Source organism: Toxoplasma gondii, chromosome VIIa (assembly GCF_000006565.2).
Source record: "Toxoplasma gondii ME49 chromosome VIIa, whole genome shotgun sequence".
NCBI lineage: Eukaryota > Apicomplexa > Conoidasida > Eucoccidiorida > Sarcocystidae > Toxoplasma > Toxoplasma gondii.
The window spans coordinates 149074-161447 of NC_031474.1; the positions used below are offsets into that span (position 1 = coordinate 149074).

The following is a 12374-nucleotide window of genomic DNA, read 5'->3' on the forward strand; positions in this document are numbered from 1 at the left end:
CGACCGCACAAAAGGAAGGCTCTATTTCTATAACAGAAAAGGGGAAGGGTGTTGACGTGAAGCATCCCATAGCAAAAGGAACTGCCGACCCGCAAGGGCTTCCAATCGGGAGAGCGAGAGAGACCCCTTTAACAGAGTGTTCAGGAATGTGGGTTCATTTTTTTCGAAATGTTTGCAATTCTCGCATTTTCGCCTTCTTTTCTCCGCACAAAAGCACGTGAAAAACTGAAGAGGCATTCTCCATTCCCGACTTGTGCATCCAGACCTCAATCTTTATCGAAAGGGGGAAGCCGCGTTTGAAGTTAACACTGGACACGTTTCAATGTTAACTTCGAATTCAGACCGTGCGAGCGAAGATGGTCGACTACGCAACTCCATCCGTGGAATGGAAAAGAGCTTTCACGTCGGTTGCAGTGCATGTCAAATCTCTGGCGATGTGTGTTGAAAGGTTTAAACACAGCTCAGGGGGGAAACCGCTGTGTCTTCTTAGATTTGATGTTTTCTTCGGTCTGGCGGATTTGTTGTTGTCTTTGTGTCTGCTTTTTCATTTTCACGGGAATCAGGCAACTTTTGCAAAGTACAGCGAATCCTCGGCGACTCATCAGTGTCGCCACTGCAGCCGTACCTTTGGGCGTCCAGAGGCCCTGAAAAAACACGAGTCTGTGTGTCTCCGCATGTTCAAAAGTGGTCACTGCTTGCGAAAAGGCGAGGGAATCTCCGCGTACAAAGCTGCCGCCGGCGCACGCAAAACGCCCGTCCGAAACCTTCTCAGCCTTTCTGGACACGGCGCCGAGACCCGCGACCCAAGACGCCGCCTAAAAAAGAGTCTGGTCGACCCGCGACGAGGATCGGGAGTAGAGAGAGGGGCACCGGGGGAAGCGAAAGAACAAGAGGAGGAAAGGAACAGTGGAAATCAGAGAAAAGCAGCACCAGACTGTGAACCTGATAAAAGCCGACAAAAGGGGAAGACACCTGACTTCGCTGTGCGGGAGCGGAGTGTTTTTCAGGAACCGATAGGTAGCAAATCTCATGTCAGTGACTCTCACGCGAGCAGAAGAGCGTTCTCGAAAACGCGCTTCTGTCAATAAAGACAAGCAGAAACGCGACATGCTCTTTACAGAGCGATGCGTCCTGCAGCCAGGAACCCCGAGCTGTCTTCTGAATTATTCAGAAAGCAGCGACGACATCTGTGTACGCAGAACTCTCCATTGAGAGGGAGGCTGCACTGCCGTAATATGCAAGCAGAGACACCGGTACCTATCTGTATACCAACGCTTACGGATAAACCCTATGGATCTACACAGGCATACATGCACATCTGTGTCGTTTATTCATATTTACATATACATATATATATAAGCGTATCTGTATAGATGTGTATGTAAATCTGTATATGCACTTGTGTGTGTTCCGTGTATTTTGTATACATATGCCTGCGTATGTTCGAAGTCGCGAGAGATTCTAAATCTTAAATTGATGCAAGACCAGAGCGAGAGCTTTTTCGTAGAGAGAAAGGGCAGCGACAGAGGCAGAGAGCGGACGAAGGCACAGGCATTCTGTTGTCGCAGACACCTTTTATTTCGGAGTCCTCTTCTCTTCTTTTTTCTTGCTTCTTCGGGATTCTTTCAGGAAGAAGAATGAAACATTCTCGAAAAAATTAGAGGATCAGATCGGTGTGGTACCTTCATGGCTTTAGAGTAGTTAACGAACGCTCTGCTTGGATCATGATGAAAATAGGTTTTCGGGGAAGAACTCTGCTACGAAAAAGAGTTGTGAAGACGTAGCGAATCAGAAACAGCACGAAGGTCCCCTGCTCCTTCCGCCATGCCCAGCGAAGAACACAAAGACAGATCTGAATCCCTGTTCCCTGAATCTGGATTGGAACTAAACTTCTCAGAGCACGTGATCCTAGACGTGATCGTTGAAAGTGTGTTCCCTCATTTTCGCTGCTTTGTGCTCTAAAATTGCCATGCTCCTCCTCGCGCGCCTTTCACAGGATATCTCAAAGTATCTGAAGCCGTGCTACGGGTCTAGGGACTCGGGGGGCAGGCTAGCGCACCTCCGAGAGAACTACACAAATCTTGAATGAGTTCACTCAACTGTGTTGATCGGAGAGTCGAAATTGTACACCCATGCGTTGCCCTTGCTTCCTTTGTTTCTTCTCTATCCTTTAAGAGGCGGCGCAGCAGGTGGATTTCTACCTTTCTCATCTCTCTGCTGTTGACTTGACTCTCGCGTGCATTGGAAGACGACCCGACCCGACAGAACGGGACCTGTTCACTGCAGCAGAGAAACAGCAGACTCGCATTCGGCCGTCGGATTCACTCCGAATCAACACAAACCGACCCTTTTGACGGAATTCTAAGCCTCGAGTTCCCCTTCTTTTCAAGTCCCGATGGACTAAGATGATCGTGAGACGATGAAGAGAAGGAGCACGAGAACCACGTGAACAGAAACGAAACGGCGCGACACTACACCGTTGCGACATCGTCGGTTCTGGAATTCTCTTTGTCAAGAGAGGAATTCCGACAGTGAAGCGACCTGCAGACAACATTGTCAGTTTCTCTGTCTTGAAAGAGACACATGAGAGAAACGAAAACGGAGAACGGTTTTCCTGTTTTCATCCGTTTCCCTTCTGCGTGTCACCCCTGGGCGGTCTGTGAAGGCCACAACTTAGGGCTTTCTCCCCTCGAGAAAAGTTCGTAAAAGTTGCTTTTGTGTTTCCTCGCAATTCGCAGCGACTTCCCTGTCTGTCTGTCTTACGGAAACTCCCAAAGCGACTTGTGCGCTGGGTCACTCACTGTGTCTCGGGAGTCTCCACGGAGGAAAGCAACTTTTTGCTGCATTTCTGCCCTTCGACATGTCTTTCGGAAGCCCTCTTGGTCCAAGCGGTCACTCCCTTGCACACGAACGCCGTCTGTTCTAAACTTTAACAGATTTCATAGCGACAGAGTGACAGTTGGAGAGTCCCCCGCCTGGGAGGGGAAAGAGCGTTTCTTCGCACTGGCGTTTGACTCTTCTCGAACGGCGACTTTTCGATGGATCGAGAGGCGTTTCGCTGCTCCCGTTTTCGCTTGCTCCTTTCCATTTCTCGAAACACACTTCCATCTGTCTTCCCTTTCCTCTTCGTTTTTTCGTCTCCATCCTCGCCGTCTTTGCATCCTCGCATCCTAAAAAGGACGTAGGAGACAGCTGTGCTCGCGGAGAAGCCGGTCTTTCTCGGCTGCTCTTGTGAGTCTCGGATTTCTCTCTGCAGTTCACGTATGCATTTCTGATTGATCCTTCGTCAGCAGCTCGAGACTGGAGAGTCACTGGAGCGTTTTTTCCCTTGGCCACAAGATGCGCAGAACCGTTTCCACGCCTGTCTTGTGTGCCTCCGTCTGTGTTGTCTTGGTCTCTGTCGCGCTTCTGCATGCAACTCCAGTCTCCTCGTCTTGCCTTTTTTCTCGATTTCCCTCCCGCGCAGTTGTCGAGTCGCGCGTTCAGTCTTGTCTGCCAGGCGCAGGACGCGAAGTTTCTCGTCTGCTGGACTCGGGCGTTCCTGCAAGTGCTCCGCTGCGGCGATTGCAGCCTCGCGACGCGCGTCTCTCTCGGCCTTTTTTGACACTCCCTTCTTCTTCTTCCTCGAGTCTCTTGTCTTCCTCTCTCTCTCCTCGGGTCTCGTCTTCCAGGAATCGGCTTCTTCCCGCAGCTTGGCTGTCGGTTCTTCGCGGGTGCATGCGCGCGGTGTCGCGGACTCGTACCTCAGAGGGACAGCCGTTCCTCCTCCCTTTGCCGTTCTCGACGTTCCTTCGTCTGCACTTCCTCACGACTCTTTTGTCTTTCACTGCTCTCGGCTTCAACGCCTTTCTTTCCTCGCGTCGCCTCGTGCTCCTCCCCTCGCTGCCGCGCGCCTGCCTGCAACTTCTGAACGGAAACAACCAGCTCCACGTCTTTCTCAGGAGTGTATGCACACCCGACCTGCCCGCCCTGCAAGCGACGGTGAGTGGGCCGTTCTTCGAGGAGCTCCAGTTCCGCTTTCTCCTGCAGAACTGTCTTCTCTCGCCGCTGCTGGCAGCAGTCGGCTCTTCTTGGCTGTCAGTTGCTGCTGGCCCAGGCTGTCGTCGCCTGTCGCCTGTGAAACTCGAGGACGGAGAGACGACGGTCCGGAGAGATGGTCAGGGTGCAAGTTCCCCCTCAGACGCAACTGCGAGTTCGAAAGAAAACGCAGAGTCGACGCATCCGGAGGCGAGGAAGCGGAGACTCGGCTCTGTGGAGGGGAGTTCTCTCCGCGAAAAGCTTGCGCGCGTTTTGCGATGCGCGAGACTCGTGGAGACCCGAGAAAGATTTTTTCGGGATGTTTCCGGAGCGAACAGTTCGGAGAAAGACTTGCGCGCTGGCTGCCAACAGCAGCTTCTCCAGGAACGTCGAGAAGGATCTTCACCTCGTTGTCGAGTTGAACAGACTCTCCGAATCGCCATAACATCCATCCTCTTCGCGCTGGCTCACTATGTTCCCCCCTCCGTTGCGTCTCCCGTCCGCCGTCAATTCCGGCGCGCCGTCGCGAAACAGAGGACGCGCCTCGGATTTCCTCTCGAACCGTCCGGAGCGAAGCGCTTTTCCATCGGTTCGGTGTCCTCTTTCTCTTCTCCCTCTGTAAAGCAGTGGAGCCCTCGGTCTGCCGCACAGTCTGCGGCTCCGGATGCGGCTTCGTTTTCTTCTTCGACCGCGTTCACATCGGTCCCTCTCGCTGAAGAAGAACTTTTTTCTGTCGATTCACCCCAACGCCGAGTGGAAGACTGCGTGGCTGCGAACCGCATTCTCACTGCCGCAGTGCAAGGCTGCGTCTGGAGTTACGCCGCGGAGAAAGGCGGTTTCGCAAGTGCTCTTCTGCTTCACATTCTGCACAATCTTCAACAATTTCTTTTGGTCGCTGCGTTCCGCACTTTCGTTCGCAGACGGCAAGAACGACTTAGCGACGGGCGTTTGAAAGAGAGTCGCGTCCGTGAGAGGATTTCTTCTCGACCTTAAGTTCCTCGCTGTTTCCGAAGAAACTCTTCGCATCTGTGGCGGTGTAAGAAAGATTCAGTCCCACAACCTCCGCGGAGAGACCGCTCGAGCGGCTCTGGGAGCTCGTCTCGACCGCGAGACAAGACTGGACGCGACGATTGTCAGTGTTTTTCAGGAACGTCGTCCCCGGAGGCCTCATCTCTCAGCAATGTTTCTAGGTTTTCTGAGGATACACGACGAAGTGGACTCCTGTGTCGGTCCCGCAGTCTTCGTTGTACTGAGTGTCAACAAAAGTCCCGCTTTGTGCTTGTCGCAGAGAATGACCTCAGAACGAGCGAGACTATGAAGCAAATGCTTCTCCGCGTTTTTGAGGACCCTGGTCGACACAGAAGTTCCTCCACTGCTTCTGCAGCCTTGAAACGCACTGCAGATGAAAGTGCAACGCAAGTTTTCTTCTCCAAACTCAGAGCTCTCGAAACGTTCCGGGGACAACGTAAAGAGGAGAAACGAAGTGTGTCAGGTCTTGTTAAACGGCAAGTCTGCGGCGTTTCCCACGCGCCATCCGATCGAGCCGAGTCCACGTTTCAGGACAAACTGCAGTTAAATCTGTGTTGTGGCAGCGAACTAATGGACTGCGTTAAATCAAAGATGTGATTAGTGAAGTGAGATTCCACGGTGACTCGACAATCGAAAACGGTCTTTCTCGGTCAGTCTGAGAGGACAGCAAAGAGCGAAGAAAATCGCGATCGTCTCGCTGTGTCTTTGAAATAAAAAAGCCGCAGATACAGCAGTGTCTGCCCAAGGAGATGATCGACCCGTGAAGCCTATTTATTGATACTCGTCTCCTTTTCTAGCTTCTTCGTCCACACAAACTTCGTGTTCGCAAGATTCAAAACACTCTCTAAAGAAAAACAGGGCCCCCCCCCAACCACCCACCCAGCGGGACTTGGCACGATCTTTGCTCAGTTCCACAGAGAATCGCTCGCGAGTTCCGCGTTCTATCTGGAAGACGTACTCCCCAGAACGGCCTTTTGACTAGCCCTGAGCATACGAACGGAACTAGATGTAAAAACAACAGACAACAGAGACAGGGGAATCCTCTCGCCCGCCAAGAGTCAGACTTCATGCCATCTTTTTCAGTAGAGAGTGTTCAGAGTAACCTGTAGAAAGGTCGAACAACTTGACAGGTCACGCGATCGCTAGATCTCGAGAAATTCGTGAGTTTCCCTAACCCTGAACCTCCCTTCTGCTGAAGGGGAACTTCCTCCCCGACTGGCCAGCGCGCCGAGCACTTTGTCGGGGTGTTTCACGTAAAAAGTGCAATGCCAGTTGCGTTGTTGCGACGATAAAACGTAATTACTTGTTCAGAGAAGTACAGCAGAATTTCTAGGAATTCCGAACGCTGCTTTTGCAGCAGTCGGACTGCGCGGCGATTAGTTGACCGGAGTCGGCCATAAACAACGACCTTGCTTTGCCTAGGAAAGAAAAGAGTTCGCCTGTGTTGCCTACGAAAAACCATGCGGCAAATTGTCTCCCTCGCTCCTCCCCGATTGCCTCTCGCCTGCAAAGAAACGACCGCCCTACTATGCGTCTAGGTTTGAGATTTTCATTAGCTTCTCCAATCTAACAAGTGACTTTTATAAGCATGTCTACTGTTTTGAAAGAGCTCTTCTTTGCTGAAAGAGGTCGTACGTCTGATCTTTGAGGGGAAGGGGGTTTCCCTCTACTTTCTCCCCACACATTCAGTTTTCTTCTCCATTTATTCAACTTTTTTCCACGTCTGGCGCGTTGTCTGTTACTCTTCCCTTTGTTTTCGACCGCCCGAAAGAGGCAGCGGCACAAGAACCAAGAGAGATCCACACCGAAGAAAGAACGGCTGGGAAGTTCTCCTCGTATGAGGTCCAGAAGCTTTGCAGCGCGGAGACACAGCAGAGGCGGCAAGAAGATCGACTTCCAGTTTCCTCTCGTTTGTCACCTCGGCTCCTCCGTCCTTCGCGCGAATCACACACCGAGAAGAAAACGCGTACACGAGGCTCGAATCACCGAAACTGCACGGCACCTGCCCCTCTAAAAGACGAGAGAGAGAGAGAGCGACCATCTCTTCACGCTCGCCTCCCTAGAGCAGCCAGACGCGACAGAGAGAACAAGACGGCATCGACCGCGACATGCTTGTTGTCATTCTTCGCGGAAACAGGTGAAATGCATGTCCCTAAAAACCGCGTACTCCAAGTCCAGTTCCTTCGCGTTCGTCTCTCTTCACCATTCTTGGAAACTCTCAGTTTCCTATCCAGTGAGATGAGGAACTTCTCAAACACACAGCTCTTTCTCCCTGTTCACCAAGCGCAGCCCGCCAAACCCATGTCCATCGTCTTCTTCACGTAGTGCTCGTAATCCCTGAAAAAAAAACAAAGGGCAACGGCACGAATACACCGTCGCACGGGGTGTACAGACACGCTTCGTCCAACACATTCATCAATATCTCTCTCTCTCTCTCTATATATATATATATATATATATATATATATATATGTACCCACAGAGACGAAAAAACCAAATACACGTATATACATGCATGCAACACAGAAACATATACGTATATATACACTGCGTATTCATATATGTATATATATATATATATATGCACGATATACGAAAAGCAAATAGATGCATACAGACACATACATACATACATACATACATACATACATGCACGCATGTATATATATATATATATATATATAAATGCACATAAATGGGTAAGTCTAGATCTGTGTTGCGATTTCGATTCTTGGATGCGGTGAAATGCGAGTGACGTTTTTTGCGCAGAAGCAGGTTTGTAGAGACCACGAAGAACGCCTTCGCTCTCTCTTCGGCACCGCAGGGGATATACGCGAGAACCGAGAAAGCGTCTGCAGGCGACACCGTCGTTCGCGACGGTGCGAGTTTCTCGAGGAGAAAGAAAAGCATTTTTTTTTTGTTCGTCAATCGCAGAAAGAGACGAGACGAACACCTAGGTTTCGTCGACTCTTCACGGCAAGCTTTTTTCCTGAATTTCCGTACCATTTGCTGTCGAGAACGTATGGCTCTTCCACACTGACGCCTTCAGCTGTGACCTTCGTGAACTGAATCTGTTGACAGCAAAAGCGGCAGCGAATTTGAACAGCCAAGAGAGTCGTTGACATTCCAGGGAAAACGGAGCGAAACCCACAAGACCGCACAGAAGAGCCGAACCGTTTGAACGCGTTAACATCGAGTGGCGACACATACGAAGATGCGAATCGTTCTCCACGAACAGAGACAGCTGCAAGCAGAAAACATCTGCTTGGTCCACTGGAAGCTGTAAACAGAGAGACACAGTGAAGCACAAGACCATATCTGCTTTGCACAGGGACTCTCAGCTTCTTGCCTGCGTTCTTCAGGTTTATTTACGCTTCTTTGCCGTACCCGATTGGACGCGCCGCAGTCTCGGTAGAAAAGAATTCGCATGCACTCCTCCAACAGCTGTCGCGCCTCTCTGACAGACAAACATAAAACCCACAAACGAAATAAACCTTTCCAGGCACAAATGTAGACGCACATCTTCCTCGTCAGACAGACGCACCTCCATTCAATCGCATCAATTTGTACATATACATATACATATATATACCGTATATAAGCCGTGTGTATATCATATATATATATATATATATATATCTTTAGTTCGACAGCTGTATGAATGAAGCAGTCTTGTGGAAGAGAAGGAAGGCCGTCTGCACTTTGGCACATGGTGGCGCTTCTGCGGTCTTCGTTTCTTCGAGAGACGGTTCTCAAGTCAGTGAGAGGCGATCTCCGCGACGCCTCGAAGCAGAGAGGCGCGGCGAGAAAGAGGTCAGGAAGACTGAGGAAGGAACGGAGAGGAGCTTCGAGAGCGAAAGGAAAGACGACTTCTGAGAAGGACGCCATACAACTTGCAAAAAGACTCACTCTTCAGACATATCTGGGCGGTGTCGATTTCTCATGAGAGTGACAGCGAAGTAGCGTCCAAGGCCTGAGAAGGAACAGAGCACGGTTGACCGACGGACATCGGAAATAAATCTGTTCTCTCCCTTCTTCGCCGTTCGGGTGACTTTTTGTTGCTGTTGAAACCTCTCGAATGACACCTTCTCTGCTCCTCCACTAACGCCCGCGCTGCGAAGACGCAGAGAATCTGTCCAGAAAAACTGGGCAAAGACTCCTCTCACCCCCATCCTCTGTTTTCTTTAAAAAGTTGACTGGACCGTTTTCTGCACGCTTGTTTTCTGAGCGTTTCTTTCGTGGAATTGGAACTTCAGTTTCCGTTCGAGCTGCAAAGCCACGAGCCGCCGAGAAACTCAGAGGAGAGCCTGGAAGGAATTCTAACGCGAAGCTGGTCGACACTCGAACGCCCTGAAGCTTCGGCGGCCCATTTCCTCCACGACTCTGACGAGAACTATCGTGTTTACAGTTTGACGAAGAGACTTTTGTTCGTGCACTCCAGAAGCTAAAAGAAGTGGAGCACGGAGAGACCATTTGGTTTCTTCACAGCTAGGCCTCTGCGAGGAAACGATGCACGAAAGTGAGCGCAGAGCTGCTTGTGGCTGGGCTGAAGACTCCCTCGGAGCTCCGAGACGGCTACGCTCACAGAGTGCGTATATCCGTAGAAGCCGGCAGGTAGACCCGGCCGCCAAGTCATGCTCTTTACAGAAAAAGGAGTCTTTCAGCTGCACTTTTCTCGAGTCGCGTACCGGTAGCAATCACCTCTTCCTCGTAGAAAGTGCCATACATGTCGACGTATCCGAGAGTGAAGGGTTTCTTCTGCTCCTCGGAGACTTCGCGCGCTTCCGACCGCTCGCCTTGGTACCCTGCGACGACTACGCTCAACCACCAGGGATCCATCCGACTTCGCTTCTGATACATCAGTCGCGACAGCAAAGCTGCGTACTGGTGTGCGGTCTGCAGGGGAAAAAGGGAGGCAAGAAACGGCGGACGAACGAGGATCTCGAGGCGAAAGAGGAGGAGAAGAAGGAATTCAAGACGTGTGACAGCCGCTCGGTAGAAAAGCGAGAGAGAAGAGGCGTAAATCTCTTGCTGCGAGAGGGAAGCGAACAAAGAAGAGGAAAGTCGACTTTCGCAGAGTCGATGAACAGCAGACGTTTGAAGGGTCACTTTCTCTTCTCTCTTTCTCTCTTCCTCTCTCTTTCCGAAGTCTCCTCGCTCGCTTGCCCTTGTTCTCTCTCTCCGTCTCCTCTCGCTTCTGCAGCAGTCTCTCCTTTCGTCTCTCCTCACCCGAACGGAGTTGTCGTCGTGGAGGAAGTCCTTCAGAGCGTACCGCGAAAGCGTTCGCTCCATCATTTGGTGGTCGGAGTAGTCCCCGGTGGACGCGACCGCAGTGTGCGAGCCCAGGGTGAAGAACCGCGAGGCGTCCTTGAAGCGCGTCATCCGGCCGTAAGACGCTGCGAAAAACAAAAACAGAAAGTCAAAAACGGAAACAAAAAATGAAAAAAAAGAGAAAATACAAGATGAAAAGAAGAAAAAACGGGGAGAAGGTGGAGACGCTACGGCGGAGACGAAGATCAAAGGAGAATGGCAAAGGAAGAGAAGAGAAGAGGATAAAGGAAAAGAGGCCAAAGAAGGAAGGGAGGCAGCACGACAATGGAGGCAGAAAAAGAGGGAGTGCCCAGGAACGAAAACGAAGAAGAAAGAAGAAATAAAGAGAAAATAAAGAAAAAACAGAGAGACGAAGGAGGAAGGAAGAACGGTGGAGAGAAGAAGGAAAAAAGGAAGATATGCAGACGAGGCGAGAAGAGTTTCTCTGCAACGAGACTCCAGGGGGAGACACCAAGAAGAGCAAAAACAGAGAAAAGACCCACCGGAAAACGCACACAGAGAGAGAAGGAAGAAAGAGAGGAAGAAAGTGGAAGAAAAAAAAGAGGAAAGGGAGACACCCTAGAAGGGAGAGAGGGAGAAGTGCCACTGTGCAAAGGAGAGAGACGAGAGAGGAATACGAGAGGACAAAGCATCGAGAAGCGATAGAGAGAGAGAGAAGAGAGAATATGGAATTAATGAAGGAAAACTTGACGCCAGCGACAAGGAGAACGACCCCCCTGTTTTCGAAAGAGCAGAGGGAAACGAGTCTCTCTGAGGAACAGGGGAAAACGAGGAACAGAAGGAAGAAGAGAAATCTGTTTTCAGCGTGTACTCCTTCTTTGTCTGAGAGAGAGAGAGAGAGGTCCAGCGGCCTCCTCCGGAGCATCTGTTGAGGAAGGAGACCTTGTTTTGGCACTCTCCCCAGCACCCGGACAGGATCGCTGTTGCAGTGCAGCGAAGACTTTGGAAATTGGAAAGAACTCCGAGTTTTCCTGCTTCTTCTCCAGTGCCTCAGAATATGGAGCACCACAAAGAAAGACTTTTATCGAAGAAATGCCGCGAGTCTCTGTCTTCTCCGCTTCCACTCGCGCACATCTCCCCCCTCGATCTGCAGCGCGGCAGCGACCGTTTCTTACCGAGAGTGTCGGCGACCAAGAGAATTCCATTGTTGTAGGTGATTCCTAGCACTGACGAAGTTGTGACGATCGGGACGGTCGTGTCTTTCGGCGCGAAGCCTGGCGCTGCGTCTTCCGTCGTCGCCTTCATCAAATGGACATCCAGGGGGGTCACCGACGCCATTCTGGAGGCTTGGGAAGAGAAAGCCGCTCGACTCGCGAGAGAAAGAATCGAAAGAAAGAAAAGAGGAGAGGAAAGAAGGGGAGAGAAGCTGGCAGCTGAAGAGAGAACGCGAAGAAGACACAGGCTGGAACGTCTGAGGAGGGAGAACAGGAGCAAGACAGAGGACAAGAAAGACGGCGAGAGAGGAGAGCGCAGCCGAGACACAGAGGACGAGGCAGAGAAAGGAACTTCGAAAAAGAAGAAAGAGAAAAGAGCGGCCGGAAATCCCCGAATCGCCGCCGATCCGACCTTGTTCCGGATGATGTGGAGGAAGCAGACGGGGCTGCGAGAACGAAGGAAGAGTTTCTCGGACGTTGCAAGAAAAGGTCGTGAAAGAAAAACACGTTCGAGAAAGGCAAGAACAAAAATTGAGGTGCTCGTCGTTGTTTTCGCGAGCGAAATCCGATCTATACATGTATGTGTGTGTGTAAAAACGAGTTGTGCCGCGTCGAGCAGATGCACGGAGGAGTGACGCCGACTTTGGCCGGACGGACAGAAGCTTTTTCTTGGGTTTTCCTCGGAAAAGAAAACATGCACGTTGCTCCTGGTCGCCAGACTTTGTTTGGCGTTTTTTTCGAAACACAAAAGGAGAGGAAATCCTTATAGTCGGAGTGCCGCGAGAGACACGGCTGCGCTGCTCACTCTCTGCACATGCAACACCCCAGCCTGCTCGTCCTGCT

General features: G+C 51.0%; 2 protein-coding genes across 2 annotated transcripts; one reads left to right on the forward strand and one right to left on the reverse strand.

The window, feature by feature from the left end:
- The first annotated feature begins 3138 nt into the window (after nucleotides 1-3138).
- Nucleotides 3139-5830, forward strand: TGME49_280720 (hypothetical protein). The gene has a single exon (XM_002371425.2). It carries the CDS (start codon nucleotides 3340-3342, stop codon nucleotides 5008-5010), a length of 1671 nt encoding a protein of 556 aa, XP_002371466.2. The 5' UTR covers nucleotides 3139-3339; the 3' UTR covers nucleotides 5011-5830.
- A 1145-nt stretch (nucleotides 5831-6975) lies between these two features.
- Nucleotides 6976-11655, reverse strand: TGME49_280710 (20S proteasome subunit beta 7, putative; the record flags this gene model as incomplete). Its single annotated transcript, XM_002371424.1, has 7 exons — nucleotides 6976-7383; nucleotides 8050-8117; nucleotides 8434-8503; nucleotides 8956-9019; nucleotides 9735-9942; nucleotides 10276-10442; nucleotides 11493-11655. 7 exons carry the CDS (start codon nucleotides 11653-11655, stop codon nucleotides 7323-7325), a joined length of 801 nt encoding a protein of 266 aa, XP_002371465.1. The 3' UTR covers nucleotides 6976-7322.
- Between the last annotated feature and the right edge of the window lie 719 nt (nucleotides 11656-12374).

Excerpts from the sequence above, each read along its gene's own strand:
- TGME49_280720 (XM_002371425.2), top strand. The coding sequence starts at position 3,340 with ATGCGCAGAACCGTTTCCACGCCTGTCTTGTGTGCCTCCGTCTGTGTT.